Source organism: Zosterops lateralis (genome assembly GCF_965231275.1).
Source record: "Zosterops lateralis genome assembly, chromosome: 1".
NCBI lineage: Eukaryota > Metazoa > Chordata > Aves > Passeriformes > Zosteropidae > Zosterops > Zosterops lateralis.
The window spans coordinates 21,462,898-21,481,150 of NC_139762.1; the positions used below are offsets into that span (position 1 = coordinate 21,462,898).

Here is an 18,253-nt window from a genome sequence, read left to right on the forward strand (position 1 = left end):
TTGGAATCTCAGACCTGGTTTTGCACCAACACATTAACATGCTCTATTACTTCTTCTGGACAAACAATTTGTGGTTAGGAGAACTGAGCATGACAGAAAATCTTAGTACTGCCAGGATAGCTGTATAATGAAAAACTGATCTTCACATACATTTAGCAGCCATATCTACCAATTTGCAATTAAAACACATCAGCTAATAACTACCTTCTGTGTCAGCCCCAGTTTGCTCCCCTGAGCACTAATTTCAACAATGATTTTCTCACAGTCATTTAAAAAATAGCCCAAATCTTTAAACTGAAAACAGAAGTTTGGACAGAACAAATGCTCACAGCATTAAAAATACATTTCTCATTCCTCTAAGGTGGAGAAATACGGATTTGATTGATGGACTACTAGATGGATAAGGAATTGGCTGGATGTCTGCATCTAAAGAGTTACAGTCATTGGCTTAGAATCCAAATGGAAACCAGTAACAAGTGGTGTCCCTCTAGGGTCTGCATTGGGACCAATATTGTTAATTGTCAGTCACAGACAGTGGGATTGGCTGCCCCCCTCAGCAAACCTGCAGATGACACCCAGCTGAGTGGTGCCTTGACTCACTTCAGGGAAGCAATGGCAACCAGAAGGCCTCTGACAGGCTTCAGGAGTGGACCCATGCCAACTGCCTGAGGTGCAACAAGCCAAGCACCAGGTTCTATCCCTGGGCCATGGAAATTCACAATATCTATATGGACTAGGGGATGAATGGATTGAAAGCAGCACTGCAGAGGACTTCAGGGTGCTCATGGATGAAAACCTGGACATGACCTTGCCTGACTTGCAGCCCAGAAAGCCAAATGTGTTCTGGGCTGCACCCAAAGCAGCGAGGCCTTTGGGGCAAGGGAAGGGATTCTGACCCTCAACCCTTCCCTGGTGAGACACACTTGGTGTGCTGCATTCAGCTGCGGGGTCCCCAATATAAGAAAGGCATGGAGCAAGTCCAGAGGAAGCAAGAAAATTCATCTGAGGGCTGGAACATCCCTTGCGTAAAGAATGGCTGAGAGAGCTGGGGTTGTTTAGCCCGGAGAGGAGAAGGCTATGGGGAGATCTTATCATGGTTTTTCAATAAATGAAAATGACTTCTAAGAAATTTGGCAGAAGACTTTTTACCAGGACTTGTAGTGACAGGACAAGGGGTAATAGTTTGAAAATGAAAGAGGGTAGATTTAGATTGGATACAACTAAGGCATTTTTTACATTTTTACATTTTGATGGAACAGATTGCCCTGAGAAATTGTTGATCCTCATCATTTAAAGTATTCAAGGTAAGGTTAGATGGGACTTTGAGCAACCTAGTCTAATCCACGATGTCACGTAGCATGGCAGAGAGGTTGGACTAGATGATCTTTAAATGTTCCTTCCAATCCAGACCGTTCTCTAATCCTCCTATTCAACAAATTTAGAGAGCACAACATATAGCTTATGGTATAGAAAACTTTATCTTTCAACTGATGTAACATATTCAAAATATTTTATAATCTATTTAATAGATGAATCAGTGGACTATTTCATGTTTGTACACAGGCTGAGAAGGTAATAAAGAGGACTTTCTCAATGTAGAATGTACATTCAAATATACAAATTCAAGAATTTTCTCATAGAAGTGTGGAAACTCCTTCCAAAAACATTGAAGGAGATTGAAACTAAAAGAAAATATTTATGAGTCCTTTTGTTCATTAGTTCTTTTTCTTTTCCTATTTTAGGATATACTGAAGATGCAATGGCTTTAGTGAAAAGGCCAAACTGCTGAATAATACACACTACAAGAAAACTACATCTTCAGTTTACAAACTACTTTGCATTTTTCTGCATTCCAACATTCATTCTTTTTTTGCCTGCATTACTTAATTGTATTTTTTTACATTACTATTAGTTTATGGCAATATTTAATCATGACAAAATAAATATTGTCTGTCCTATATTTCCAAATGAATCATTTAGTGTAACTATTTGAATCTACTAATTACCAGAATTGAACAAATATAATCTTCAAGATGGAACATGCCATATTAGTGTCACTGTTGCAATAATACATTTTTTCAAAGAAACAATGAATAATATTAACCTACCTGTCAGGTATGTTTGTTCATGTAGCTCTGTGATGCTTAATAACTCTGCCTTCTGCTGCTGACAGCTTTTTCTTGCCTGATGCCATTTCAGAGCTGCTTCAGAGTTTATCTGGTACTGGACATTTGTTAAAGGGTCTGTCTTCCACAAATAATTACTAGTAACTATAGGGAGAAATTAAAATGCTGTAACTCATCATGAAGACAGAGCCAGAAAAAAAATACCAGAAAAATTGCACAGCAAAAGACACAAAATGCCTGAACACTGCTACAGACAAATGGTTTGAAAGGAATCCTGAGGTTCTCTGATGTAATAGTAGATCCAGGACAGTAGACAGGGAATGAAACAAGGTCACTGTTTTATCTGGTTACAACAAATCTGCATTTTAAGGTAAACAATAAGTGGCTAAAAACATGCTAAAATAGTTGATTTGTGAATGTGGAGAAAAAGACTAAAAACTTCCAGGCTGATGCTAACTAAGGTGTGTATCAAGCTGACGTTTTTTCTGAGATAAACTCCAAATTTTTTTACTAATTTGGGTCACTTTGTAAAGTGGCTTTGGATTTTCTTACTGTGATTGTTGTAATCAGACCTAAGTGCTGAATGCAAAGCTGACATCATCAGCATCCCTCTCACATGTCTCTGCAATTCCTGATTTCTTAAGCATTTGTCTGACATAGCATGACTTTCTCCTCTGCCACACAGCCTGGCTGAACTCCTTGAATACCTGAACTTGGCACTTAAGGCAATGCCAGTGAAAGCACCATCCTAAACATTCCAATATTAGAAGTTGCCCCAGTAGATATCACACTCTTTACACTGCTGCAGTCTCTCCTGGCTCATCTCAATTGTACCTCCAAAAACAAGCAACAGAAAACAGTGTGATCTTGATCTGCCAAAAATGGAACGTACATGAGGTCCCAACACTGAACAAACTATCACATAAAGGGAATAAAGTTGCATGACTAAAGCAGAACATGGCAGAGATCACTGCATGTCTGCCAACAAGGAGAAAACCACTGAATTCCTGAAGCCTTTATCAGCTTCTGAAGTTGAAATCTGAAAAAATTTAGAGAGAGGTCTTATCTGAATTCAGAGTACTCAGAAAACTTCAGTCTGTACATTGAGGGAAACAGTATAATAAACAAAACTCAAAACAAAGCATGACTCATATCAGGAGGTCACTTACCAGTTCCACTTTTTCCTGTATTAAACCTGACTATAGGTAATATAAAGTGCATCTTTTCACATTATCTTTATATTAAAAAGAAATCAAATATAACCTACTGTAATACTGACATTTCAGTAAAAACGGGAACTTTCATCTGATTATCATTATCCACAAATCAATTTCTGTGCAAAATATTTTATAACTATCAGAATCAAAACTTCTTTGCTACACTATATTCTTAAAGACCACAAATCCCTGTGCATAAGCCTGGGATAAAATTAATATTGCAAAAATAGTAAAATCTATAATTCAGTAAAGAAAACTGCCTCTGACTTGATAGTAAGGGGTTTATAAATCTCATGCAATTATTACAGAGAAGAGGTAAACAAGTCTTGGGCATTCATCCAACCTTCCACCTCAGTTCCCCAGTCTCATAATTTATAGCTGACTTCCATATGGTGCTCTCTTCTAGAATTTTGGCCTTTCATAAAAATCAAACTCATTTCTAAATCTTGGAAAATTTGCTTTTAAGACATTTGAGTTTTAAGAGTTCAAATGTCTTAGCAGAGCAGAATTTTGAAAAAATCCATATGCTGTTTGTTTAAAGCTTAGTTCCCCAGAGAAACAAAAAGATGAATCACTTTTCTGGAATAATATATTTTAGCACCCAAGCTAAATTAATGATAAATCCCATAAGTAGAAAACTCAGTACATAAGTAGAAAACTAACAAAAATCTGAACTCTATCCCTACACAGACGAATTCAGCATGCATTTATTCTCTGCAGATTTTGTTTCTGATCTAGTCACCTGCATTTTTATACATTGCTTAGAAAGCTTTCTGAATCTTTCACTAAATATACAGCTCTTTTATCTGCCAAGAAAGAGGCCTCGATGGACTTTTTCCCGCTGGAATAGAGCTATAGGTACACGTTGAGTCACTCTCCTGATGGTCTTGCACTGTGCAAATTGTTTTCTTCCCCAACACCTTCTTTGAAGTGCAGCATACAGCTCAAAAAGGCATGCTGTAACCTATTAAGAAGCAGCATTTCCTAGGCTACCAAAAATTGTTTGCTGTACCAGCACTGCTTGGTTCTTTTCCTTGGGGTTTAAGCTTCTGCTGTTACTGTCTCAGCATCTCTTTCTTAATCACCAAATAAGGGGTCATAATCACAATTATGTCACCTTCACTGATAAAATTTCTCCACCCCTACTGATTATAATAACTGTTACAAGTACAGCCTCATTTCCTCTTCATTTTGGAGAATATTTGAAGTGGTTTTGGTCCCAATGAGAAAAGACTGGGTCAGCCACAGACATTTCACTGAAGGTCCTGGCCCCAGCATGAGCAGCTGTAATAGTTTGTATTACATATTTTCATGCTGGCACCCTTGGTCCCCTGGACAGTTTAAGAAATTTATTCTTAATTCGACAATTTATTCTTAGTGAATAAATTTTCACTTCAACAACACCTTTTAAAATAGCATGTGTAAGTTTATGAACTTATCACACTCTCATATCGCACTAATTTCTCTTTCATAGGGATGACTAAAACTTCTGCTACCATGGCCTGTCTCTCACCAAAATATACAACCCAAACTTGAATATTTTATAGCCAGTACTTAAGAATCAGGAAGGAAACATGCAGGCTGTCAGCATAAAGCAGCTTTTTCCAAAAACAATCACTGCCATCTGAATGGATTTCCTTGAATTATGACGAAGAATTAAACAAAATTTTAATGATGCCTTCTATTTGTTGTACTCAAATAATACCAGGCAGGGAGTATTCTTAAGTCAACTTTGCACGTACTTTATTAATGAGATTGATACTCCCAGCATGTTCTTATTATCTGGAAAATTATACTGGCATAGGAGGGAAAAAAGGCGTGATTTTTATTTGTTGGAAATATTGAACGCAACACTCATGGAAATTAGGCAAGGACACCAGTATTTTGTCATCACACCAGTGAAGATCAACCCAAACAGTTTTCTTCACATCAAAGGAAAGGCATATTTTTCTTCTTAGCTCTGCTTGCAGTCAGCTTGAGCTTTACAGCAAAACACAGTAATAAAGAAGAAAGGAGAGAGAAGGGCTACCCTTCTCAGCATGACAGAAGCAGCTTGCAGACAAAATGTTTAGTACATATTTTACAGAGGTCCAGAGAAAATTCATTAAAAATTATAAGAATTCAAATACATGCAGGCATAAATTACTCCCATTTAATTAAACCAAGATCAACATTTCTAAATAAAGTTCTCCATATTGATAATACTGCATTTTAAACACCAAACACAGTCAAACCAGGGAATTTAGAACACAAATACTTCTAACTGAGTTAAAAGACAGAACTAAAATATAGTACGCAGATTTGCGAAACACTAGGATGCACTAAAGAGCTCATGAAAGCTCCTTCATGTCTAAAAGGCAACTCATTCTACCAAGTAATTTTAATTTTCAATTAAACTGTATTCTAGCTTTCAGTTCCACTCCACAGATTTCTACTTTTTGACCTTTTATATATACTACTCATGGTAATGTAACATCTTTACATCTAATTGACTTTCTGTTTAACTAAATGGTGTACGTAGAGATTCCAGAATATGATTAACATACTTCCACCCAAAAATGATTGGACAATGTTTTTTACACTGAGTGCTATATTTAGATATTTATGTAGCTCTTAAAAGGAAAACAGGTTAACCAGAGACAGAAACTGAACCATTTCAAACTGTAAAGCACATGTTATGGACATATTTCCAGGCAGCTGAATAACAGCACAGCAGAACTGTGAATACAAAAAGCTTACATTTTGTTGGGCAAAATCCATACTTCTTATCAATATCAAAGTCCGAAGTGGTTCCACACCAGAACCAGCCATCTGACCTGCCAGCATCTGTGCAGTCAGCATACCATTTACCACCAAATTTAAAAGGAAATACACAAGGGGCTCCATTGTCATTTCCTTTCACTGTGTAGGTATCTAAGGAGACACAACAATTCAAAAATGTATAAAAATTAATAAGCATTGGGATATATAAGAATTCATTTTTGTGATTCTACTACAAAATATTATAGCAAGGAAGCTTGCTAGCTTAATATACAACTGTACTAGAAATGGAACATTGATCATTTTACTCTAGATCAAAGTTGATACCCACATTCACAGTGAGAAAAATTTATGTTGCTAAGGAAGTTAACAGACCACAACTGACTGAGCCAAGACAAGTACATTCCCATGCTAAATTTCCCATGCACAACAATCAAAAGTATAAAATCCACACACTTATGCAATTTTTTAAACCGCAAAAGCCTGTTGAGTATTCTGTCAATAACTCAGTCAACCGCTGATCATTTTGAACACAGAAGAGCATGTGTGTGTAAACTTGAAAGATAATACCACGGAGTGACTCCAATATATTATGTCCAAATAATTTTCATATTTGCATCTAAAGATACTTTTTGTTTTATCAGAAACCTGACTCAGTGAAACTTATGAAAGTAAATAAAGCAGCTTTCTGTGTGTGCGCATGTAATGAACATTCATTGATGGAAGGACATACAGGGTAACTGTACTTGACAAAGATTTTTGGAGAGGTGACGTACCAAGGTCACTATCTCACAGACTTGCTAGGAAACAGAGGAGGAAGGAACAGCAGGACATTACTGCATCTCCCTCCTGCCCTCTTTCACATAATTTGCTTTGCTAGGGTTGTTCTGTTCTGGCTTCTGGCCAAGGACTAGTACTATAATCAGCCATGGTGTAAATCACAGAAACTGCATCCATACCTCCCTCTGTGACCATTTCTGTTTGTCAAAGAATACTAAACTGGAAGTCAAATGTATTTCCAGATACTTATCATGAATATATATAGAGATGCATTATACATAACTTTTTCAAATTTAATGATTTAAAATATCTTATTTCTTTGTCTAACATTTTAGCACCAACTCTGAGACTCCCTTCAAATACCTAGGAAGACATTTGCAATACATTGGAAATTAAGATATTAAGAGTTAACTAATATCTTACTGCCAGTTAATATTTGCACCCCAAGGAAAAAAATATAACGAACAGACTAAACACTTACACTATGTCTTTCCGTACACATGTAGTAAATAGTAAAAGCTATCATCAACTGCTGTGTAATAGTTATTCATGCGTTTTGAATAATCATAGAATTTTTATTCCCTCCAAATGAATTGCTACCATGCATGGTTAATCATCTATCAGCACTCTGACAAGTTTGACAAAAACAAAACTGAACTACTCAAAAAACAAAAAGCACACCCACTCAAGTATTGTTGATTTCACCTGAATTCACACTCACTGATCATTAATAAGATTAAGGAAATTCTTCCACACATATAAAGTACTTTAATTATCAATACATAAAAATGAGTTTGAAGTACAGAAATTAATTTACAGAACTTTACCTTCATAGCCTCGAGAACACAGATCGTCTGTGGTTCCGTAGACTTTCCACCTACTCCATAAACCAGATCCCTTGTACAGCATAATATTCCTTTCCTGTTTGTTTCCATAGTTGAAAAACAAATCTTCCCCTTGGATTGCAAAGAGAGTCTCATTTCTGCATTCCCATCGCTGAAGTTCACTAGCCTTGTCACAAGGATACAGAGTGACTGGAACCCAGTCTTTCTTCGAAGGCACTCCCAAGCACAATTTGAATGCTATGCTCATAAGCTGGTGATCTGAGACCCACCTGAATTTTTGTGACTCATTTTCTTGAACACAAGGAGCAGTAGTCACTGAATTAGGACTTTGAGCCAGTACACAGCGCTTGTGATCTTCATTATATATTAAGAAGATGCTAGTATCTGTAACAAAAATAACACTGGAATGATTTGGGTTGAAGTAACCCTACCTACTATCTAAATGAAATATGAATCTGGACACTCTTCTTGGTGTGAAAATCTCATCATCTGTTCGGCAAAAGAAGATGTGGACTACACCTGTTAAAGTGGTTATATGATACAACTAGTTCAGATGTGAGGACATTTCAACTATTTTGTGTCAGTGAAAGCATCTACACACAAAAGCACAAGGCAGCAAATGTGTAGAACTAGTGTCTCCTGTAGGTTTAAAGCAGAGGTTAAACTGAGGAGAGAAAACACACTCATGGTGTGTTAATCCAAGCTGTACCCATGGGAATTACTGAAATGAGGGAGCATGGGCACTGTAGAGAGCAGATCTTGACACTGAACTCTCCAGCAGCACTGGCTCCCAGGCGTGGGGAGATGACAACAGTCACTAAGTTCTTCAGGCTCCATTTCCTCACAGTGAGGAGCTCTGTCCTCAAAAGATTTCCTAAAATCTTAACTCCTTAATCTTAATCTCCTTCTGAGAAGAAGGATATGTTTTTAACCTTTATACTCAAGCTTCTTGTAGAACATATTTATTTTTCACTTTAGTCATCAGTGATTTCTTTGTGTCTCTCCATTATGAATGAAATACCAACAGCAGTGGGATTTGCCTCTTCATGACTTATGAAAATATGACCAGTTATGCCTCTTCATGACTTATGAAAATATACAAAGCTTTTCATAGCATCCCAGGTTATTTCTCCCTCTTAGTAAACAGTGCTTCACAAGCATGCATTTTCACATATTCAAGGTTGATTTCAAAATTGCAGCCACTTGAAAAGTTTTTAGCATCTTTTGCACTTTTGTGCTATGGAGTGTAATATTTCTGAGCTGATCCTGCTGAAAGACTAAAAATTTCTCCTCTCTGATCCACGTGAGATACATTTTAGCACAGTAACTTAATCATGCTCTTTTGCATAAGGTAACAGGATGCACAACATTTTAAAGCTGTATTTTAACTGGGCTATGAGCTAGGAAGGATAAATATTAATTTATGTGACTCTGGGGATTGAAACTAATTAAAATACTATTTATTTTAGTGTATGATTACCAAATTTTAAAAAATCTATAACGGAGAAATAGTTAAGGAGAAAACAGGTTAACCACAGAAAGTCTTCCCTTCTCTGCTGAGGCTCTAATGTGGAAATGATCATATTTTTCTGCAGAAGAACAATAACCTCTCTCTCAGAGAAAGAGCTGACCTAGACCTATCTCATCTATAGTCCAGCTTCCTTCTCTTGTCCTTTGGCTTCCAACTCACTGGGAAGTAATGTAAAACTGATGAGCACTGGAGGCAGAAATTGTTGTCTTTTGCCAATCTGTTTTACCCACAGACAATACAAGGAAATGCATAATTATCACTGGTGGTGACAACTTCTTTTTATTCTGCTTCTCTACTAGCATTTAGCACAATGCTATTATAAACTGATATATGCAGCGCTTGCAACTCTCCTTTTCCTGAAAATGTGTTTAAAGTTTGTGGATAAAAGAGATGTCAAAAAAATTCACATGTGTAGAAAACACTACCTGATTTTTCAAACTGCTAAAATTGTATCTGTGACCTAAAATAACAGTCCTTGTTTTCTGTTTCTTGTGGTGTTAAAGAGAAGATGTTATGCACATGAAAAAAGTATCCCTAAGTCAAAAGCCTGGATTGCTGCATTCAAACATGAGAAGGTGGAGAGTTTTGGCGTCAGAAATTAAGTTAAAAAGCTGAACAAAACAGTCTGGCCAGTAGGGATGGAGAGGGAGACAAAAACTTAGGCTCTCTACTGTTCTATGATGGTGTCTTTACAAAGCATTAGAAGTGTGTAAACCCAATGCACCTGCTTATACCAGGGCACACTCCCAATGCAGGGAGTAGTACATATGTGAGCAGCTAAAAGGCCAACACAGCCAAGGAGGCATCGAAAATAAGTTGACACCAGAACAGGAGAATAGAACAAGAGGAGCAGGATGCTGGAGCAACTGTGGCTGGGGCTGTAAATACAGGATTTCCTTTCCCTCAGTGTTGCTCCTCTCTAGCCCATGGCCATCGAGCAGACTCATAACTTAGTGCTGTATTGCTCAAGTTTACAGTTTTATTTCTGTTTATTCTGCCATCTTGGTCACCAAAAGGGATTCCCAAAGGGGATATAAACAGTATCCCATGTGAATAATTAGATAGTCTAGAAGAAACAAGCCAGGTGTTTGTGCAGCACTTCCTCTGCCCTGCCAAGTCCTCTCTGTAAACACTTGATACCACTCTTGCCAACATGATGAGCTGTATTTGTAAAATGGCATGAGCAGAATCACACATATCACCATTAGATGTGTTTCACTCTTCTGTAGCAACATTTGTTACAGAGCTCTGTAACAGGTGCTGTTCTTCACTACAGATGAACCGTGGGTGCAACACTTTAAGGTCCACCACAGTTGCTCATGAGTACCACAGTGTTAGTACTTTGAATTAAACCTATTTCTAACAGTAATTCATATTTTGAAACTTACTCCTGGAAGGAAGGTCTTTAAAATACGTAAGAACATGCCAGGCTTAGGAAACAATTTCACCATTAGCAGTGCACCCAGCCATTCAGAGAGACCTAGCATCTCTTCCCTCAAATGTCCCAAGTAGATCTCAAAAAGAGTTTTTCTCACAGGCTGTCACTTTTCTTTACCTATCACACTTTTCTTTATCTATCTCTGGTCCCAAGTTGTATCCTAAGAATTGTGCCAAGTACTACAGAATCTCACCAAACAGTATCATTTCCATGGTGGAGATTTCCAGTAAGCCAAACTGCCTTCACACTCTGCAGCATTTGCAAACCATCACAAATTATGTGAGTATAAATTAAAAAAAGTAATTTGTGAAGCCAGTAAAGTGCTACCAGTGTTAAACACTAACAGAGAGCACCAGAAGAGCACATCAAAAGCCAAAAGCAAAAGAGGAGGGAGCAAGGAGGCAGCAAGCAGGTAAGACAACTGTCTTCTCTACACAGACTCTTACCTACCAGATGGCCTAAACTGATTGCTGCCAATTACATGAAGGAAGAAAGGTTACAAGGCAGTTATGAAGATTTGCATCACTAGATCTCAATCTAGAGAGGAGAGGACGCTGAGAGGTTTTCAGGAAGGGCAGGTGCAAAACTTTCACTGAAAAATACCTGTAAGCTGGAAATCATGGTAAAGCTCAGAGTAAGTGGGAACAAACTCCAGGGATCACCAAACAACACAACTTCCCCACGTCTTCACACCTCCATCCATACCAGCACCTCAGCTACCTTAATATCCTCCCACAAAAGCCATCTGCCAAAAGCAGGGCCCATCCAAGAGGGCCGGAGGACGGGCACAGCCCCAGCACCAGGCAGTTCTGCAAACCTCTGCGGTGAGCAGGTCTGAGAGGGAAATCTGGGTGATGGTCCCTGATAGTCCCTGATTGAAGCGGTGGGGGAAACTGAGGCAGAGCCGGTGACAGCCCTGCTCGGCGTCCGCAGCGCCACGGGCACCCCAAAGAGCGCCCTGCCGGGCGGCTTTGCCCGCCGGACACCTCTGGATGCGGGAGGGGAAGGGGTCCCGAGGGGAGGCCGCCCCCATCAGCCGCCGCAGTGAGGGCTGAACTGCTCGTGGGGCTTCCCCTGCGCGGACGCTCCTTCCCCCGCCCCCCGCAAGCCCCAGGTCAGGTTCGGCTCTGTGCCCGCGGTGACCCCGCGTTTTTCGGCCCGCACGGTCCCCGCGGGCACTTACCCAGCCGCGGAAAAGCCCGTGGGAGAAGCCCGAGGAGCGGCAGCAGCAGCAGCGCGGAGGGAGCCATGGCCGCGGTGAGAGCAGAGCGCGTCCCGCCGGGCCGGGCCGGGCCGGGCCGGGCAGGGCAGGGCAGGGCAGGGCAGGAGCGCCGCGCCGGGGACGGGCCGCTGGACCGGGGGAAAACTCTGCGCTCCAAATGATAAGGAAATATCCTGTCACATGGGGAGTTTTGAAATAACAGGAATTCGCTGTTCAAACTTTGCTTTCCTAAGCTGATTTTTTTTTCCCGTAGCGGAGGAAAGAGACTCCTTCCAGGCATGTGCAGGTGATAAAGCGGTGATAGCTGAAAGGAGCGCTGCTTTTTGTTGTTGCCGTTGTGTGTGGGTTTTGGTTTTTTTCTTTAATCCCCTTTGCGACTCTGACAGCTTTGCATCTGGGTCAGTGGTTTGTCTTCCAAGAAATTAGCCGACTCCGCTCGGAGGGAGGAGGATATCCCTCTCCTTTTCTTCTGGGATAAAGAATAAGGGGTAGGAAACCCAAGTCTCAAAGAAAACCCCTGCTCGAACGCCCGGGTTGCTCCCCAGAGCGAGGACTGCAGGAGGAGCAGAGACCTACTTTTGGGCAGCCGGGCTCTGGGCTGCGCCCCCGTGCCCATCACTCCTCCCCCGGGCGCCAGCAGGTCGCTCCGCCGGGGCTCGGGCTGCCAAGGAGGAGCCGGGGGAGAGAAAGGGGCTTCCGAACCCTAAGAGGCATTGTCTGAAGTCTAATAAATGAACTTCAGCCGATGTGTTTGTTTGTTTATTTATTCTGTTGACAGTGATGACTCTATCTGCTGTTAACAGGACTCAAATCTTGCTCGTGAATCAGTGCAGGAAAGACAAAACCTTGCCTGCCAGCTGGGTTTCACAAGCTGAAGCACCTGCCTGGAATTAAATCATCCTTCTGAAGAGGTGCCTTTAGAGCACAGTCCACCTAGATGTTTTTACGGCTTCTTGCTGTGCTGGATACAGAGCAGCATGTTGTTTCTTCGAGATCACTTTCAATATACAGTCTGAAGAGTCCCAAATGGATTGAAAACATCAGTCTTACTGTTATTTAATGTAGGGAGGCTTTTGTAACATATGAGAGTGATTTGGTATTCTGATGGGGCATACCTGAGGCTCAGGGAACACCTTTTTGCTCTCTACTACTCCCTGAAAGGAGGGCTTAGTGAGGTGGGGGTTGGTCTCTTCTCCAGGTAACAAGTGACAGGACAAGAGGAAATGGCCTAAAGTTCCACCAGAGGAGGTTTAGACTGGATATTAGGATTATTTTTTTTTTCCTGAAAGAGTCGTCAAGCACTGCAACAAGCTGCCCAGGGAAATGGTAGAATAGCCATCCCTGGAAGTGTTAAAAAATGCGGAGATGTGATGCTTAGAGGCATGATTTATTGGTGGGCTTGCAAGTGCTGGATTAATGGTTGGACTCAATGATAGTAGAAGTCTTTTCCAACCTCAAAAATTCTATGATTCTGTGAGCCTGCAAGGCATCAAACCTACCATGTGTATAAAGTCTGTTGTGCAGCAGGCTGGACCTCTGTGTTGTCATGCACTTGCAAATCTCTGATAGGAATTAAAATGTTGTCAAAATCCTCCTTGATGGAAGTTCTGGGTGGGAAAGTACAACACATCCAGGGAAACACCAATATGAGATTAGTATGGAAAGAGGCAGAGCAGAATAAGAAGGTACTTTGACACTATTATAAGAGGAGAAGAAACAATGGAGGTGAAAAATAAGCTCATTTGAAGTCAGTGAAACTCCTGTTAACATCGGAAAGGATTCCAGCCAGGCACTTCAGCTGTGCTGGGTCCTCTTCGGGGCTATGTGAGGGGAGTAAAGAGGAAGTGCTTTATAATTTCTCTCAATATCTGTAGAACCACAAAAAGGTCAGGAACAGCCTGGCTCAGGGACAGGAGGTGGGAAGTATTTCAGCCATAATCAGCAATGTTCTGTATTGTTGTGTTGATGAATTGTCATGTGGGAAACTTAATCTCTTGCTGCAGTGTATGGGAGATAGTTATTTTTCCCAAATTATTTGCAAATAAAGGGTCAAAAACCCAGGAAAACATCTAGTGGTAGAAGGAACAAGTCAGAAGACTCAGAAAAATGCTGCTGCCCTAAGAAGATGCTGCTATTTCTAAGACTATCACTGAAAGTTTGGGTATTTGTGCTATTCTTTGGCTATTTTGTTGGCTCAAGATAAACAGAGAAGGGAGATGCTGTGTGAAGTTCAGTCTCAATGTAAAAAAATAAAACTGCCACCAAAGTCTGTACATGGTGATGTAAAGACTGATTATGTGATGGTTATGTGCAGCAAAGGCTGCATATAACTTAAGTGAATATATGTGTTGCACAAATAGGCAGAAAAAGGGAATTGAGTAGATGAGTAGTGATACCTCTTTGGCTGTCAGTGTCAGGAATAAGCTAAACTTTGAAGTGACAGAAGAAATGGTTTTAGGCTATTCTTGGAGTTTCTCAGAACTGAACTGGACAAGATGCTGAGTGATCTGATCCAAATCAGCCCTTCTTTAGAGAGGAGGTCATGCTAGATGGCCTCCCAAGGTCTCTTCCAACCAAAATGAGACCAGAAGAACTATTTCCAAGAGAAGTATTCCAGCTTCCCTTCCTGATCTGAAAACTGCCTTTTTTTTCATTGTCCCTTACACTCATGGATATACTGGAGATAATACCAGTTCAAAGCCATTTTGACACAGACATGTGTGATGCACACATATATGTCTATGTGTGTATACATATGCCTACGTATCCCCCCTATCTAGAGCAGCACAAGTCTTGATGAGCTTATTCACATAGCCTCTGTGTCTCATCTGCAGCACGCTTATCAGTGAGTATCTGGATCTGGCTCCCTCTTTCATCATATATTCTGATCTGATACAGTCAAGGGGAAAGATTTTCTCTCTTCTGAGACAAAAGGATTCAGCAAAGTCTCAGGCTGTAGTGTTTTGTAGGCAAAAAGTTACCAAAAGCTCAATCTGCTGAATAACTAATGACAGGGTACGTGTCCTAGATAGACATATGTTTTCATCTTTCCTGTGGGTAGGAAGCCAGCTGACATTTACACAGAACAGAAAGGCTTGAATTCCTCTGAGACAGGTCAGACCCTCTCTTCTTGTGGCACATCCAGTTCTTGCAACTGGTCATTCTTTCTGGCAAAATGCATGGAAATCCTGAAGCCACAGTGGCCCTTGACTTTTATAGTAGACTGGAAAATGGAAAGTTCATTCCTAAATGAAATCATATCCAGACTTGAAATATAATATGCCTGTATTGTATGTGTGGAATAAAAACAAGTGGATTACTATCCATTATTTCACAATTGCATTCAAGGTGGTTTTTGATGTTTCCTGTGGGAACCTGTATCCTTCAGATGGTATTAAACAGTTATCTACACATTACTTTTATTTGCATGAGTGCTGCAGTGGATTACCTGCAATGGAAGCCTAAAAACACTTTTATATTTCATTAGTTATCCTAGAATATTTAAGTAACATTCTCACACTATTGAATGAAACAGGAGAGGGAGCTTTCTAGAAGATTGTACTGTTGTAAGAAGATAATTAAAAATAGACACTGTACTGGTTTTGACTGGGATGGAGTTAATTTTCTCTGTAGCAGCTCAGATAGTGATATGTTTTGCATTTATGACCAAAACAGTGCTGATAACACAGGGGGTTTTAGCTATTACTGAACAGTTTTGCATAGCCTAAAGGCCTTTTTTGCTTCTGATGCTACCCCCTCAGTGAGCAGACTAGGGTGGGCAAGAAGCTGGGAGGTGACACAGTTGATCCCAGTAGACCAAAGAGATACCCCACACTCTATGATGTCATGGTCAGCCATAAAAGCTGAGGGAATGAGAAGGGAGGGAAGACATTCAGAGCTATGGTGTCTGTCTTCCAAAGGCCCTGATTTCCTTGAGAAGTAGCTGAACACCTGACTGCCACTGAAATGTAGTGAAGAAATTCCTTTTTTTGTTTTGTTCATGCAGCCTTTTGCTTTCCCCATTAAAATGTCTTTATCTCAACCTACGAGTTTTCTCACTTTCGCCCTTCTGTTCTCTCCCCATCCTGCTGCAGGAGAGTGAGTGAGCAGCTGTGTGGAGTTGAGCTGCTAGCTGGGATTAAACTACAACAGACACAGACTAAAACATTATTTATTAAGATGGTTTCAAGAACTTCACTATTCTATACATTCTAATTAGCATTTAGGAGTGATTTTTTATTATTATTATTTAAACCAGAATCTTTCAGGATGAAAAGGAGTTAAAAGCTAAGAGGAAAATCACAGAAAATGGACAGAAGTCTTGAATTTTCTCAAAGAATTTTCAGTGACAGTAAAGCTAACTTTATCTATCAAGTGGAGGCAAAATACATACAGTGTAGTGTATGAACTAAAAGAACCAGGACACAAACCTGTGAACACTGGGTGAGGATCAACAGGCACCAGAGTTTATTTCAGGTGTAGCTAAAGCTGAAATAGACACATTTCCTTGACACAGGAGCTAGTACAAGGAGGGGTTATGAACACCTTCATCACTTTTTGATCTCATTTCTTGCTTTGCAAGGCTTGAGCTCGTCTTGTTGACTTCTGCAAGCACACAACACAGCTAATAGTAACAGTGAACAAAATGGCACATAAGTAGGATCCAGTCCAACACTAGTTTTACAATACTGTTGTCTCAACAACAAATTGTGACCACTGGTGAGAAAAAATACAAATAATGCAGTAATACACTGACAAGAAATTAAATTCATTGTTCTGTAATCACTTTAAATCACACCAAAAGAAAAACTAAAAGAAAAAAAAAAGAAAATACGCAAATGTATTCAGCTCCTACATGTCTTAAAACTGCACTACAGTCATCCTAACCTCCCTTTGCTGTCAGCAGATGGAGCAAAGGAGAAGCAATAAATAGAGGAGCAATTTAGATGTCATACTATTATGCTTGGTCTTGCCTAACTTGAGCCTGAGCCTGCATTCCTGAACAGGATACATACATCATTGTGCTAAGTAGTACAAAAGAATAAACATCAAATCAGAATGACTACTTTTTTCCCTCAAGATAACACCTCAAGCTTTTATTATGAAATCCCACGTCTTCCTTTTATAAAATACTCTTTTTTAATTACATGAAAGCCATACTACGAATCCCCCGCAGTCAGAAGGCAGAAAGAATTCTACTGTAGAAGCATTTGTTGATCTTCACAGCCTATTCCACTCTCTTTCTCATCAGTAGTAATAAATCACTCTAACACTGTGGGAATTTTTCTTTAATTACAGTGTTCTACATGTTAAAGAGCTGTACACAGCTAGAGCAGTGTGACCTATTGTTGGAGTCCAGGATATCCCCTTGGATGACCTGGGACCCAGGAAAGGGAATTTGAGCCCTGGACAGGGGGGTGTGGAGCCGGTCCAGGGGGGTCAGAGACCTTGTCACAGAGCCCAGGAAGACACCGAGTTTGATCTTAGCCCATGGGAGAAACATCCGACACAGAGAGAATTGCAAATCACCAGGAAGTGAAAATAGTAGTTTAGCACAGTAGAACATGCAAAATTCAGTAGTTTTAGGATTTTCAGAATACAGGTAAATGGGGGACAAGATGGTGGAATTTGGGTGGTACTTTGTGTCCTTCTCCTTCTTCCTCGTCCTCCATCTTCTGGGGCGGTGATGATATAAGGTAGTTAGAGTGGATTGGGTCAAAGTAGAAATGACCCTTTTAGTGCGAGCACTAGGCATTGGTACAAAATAGTAAATAACCTACACGTAGTTTTCTGTATACATGTAAGGTGACATCCCATCGGGGGGCAGTTGCCTCATGTCTCAGCCACTGTCCAGACCTCGGCTGGGAGTGGAGAAAATTCTGAGATATCAAATAATAAACATAATGAGAAACCTGAAAACAGGCCTTGAAGACTCCGCTTCTTTATACCTACGCGACTCGGGGCTTTTAGAGGCCCAAGGACTTTAAACAACCTGAATCTCGGGTGGGAAAACCAACCCGAGAACCTATGGCTCTGTTATTTACACAAGAGACAAATACTGGACTGCCATGTCTTTTTATTTAGGAACAATAAGCCTTTTAATAAGACTACTTCTCTAAACAAAACGAATACATATCTTTAATCCTGCTCATAACTTTATGAGTGGTCTATAAGATTTCTCCAAGCATAATAATTATAGAGAATTATCAAGTTTGGAAGATCAAGATCATCAAGTCCAACCATCAAAGTAACACCACTATAAACTCCCCTAAACCAAATCCTCAAATCCATCCATCTCTTGAATTCTTCCAGAGACAGTGGAAGAGTCCATCAC

The 18,253-nt window shown here is 40.1% G+C and overlaps 1 protein-coding gene across 1 annotated transcript in view; it reads right to left on the reverse strand.

Annotated features, from left to right (window-relative positions):
• LOC310914839 (macrophage mannose receptor 1-like) overlaps window positions 1–11,947 on the reverse strand; it is a gene marked incomplete at its 5' end in the record, with an annotated part of 53,382 nt that extends 41,435 nt beyond the window's left edge. Inside the window, 4 exons of the mRNA XM_083871277.1 lie at window positions 2,109–2,270; window positions 6,083–6,256; window positions 7,711–8,112; window positions 11,881–11,947. Of these exons, the coding sequence (XP_083727403.1) occupies window positions 2,109–2,270; window positions 6,083–6,256; window positions 7,711–8,112; window positions 11,881–11,947 (805 nt within the window). The remainder of the gene's footprint in view (window positions 1–2,108; window positions 2,271–6,082; window positions 6,257–7,710; window positions 8,113–11,880) is intronic.
• Window positions 11,948–18,253: the final 6,306 nt, after the last annotated feature.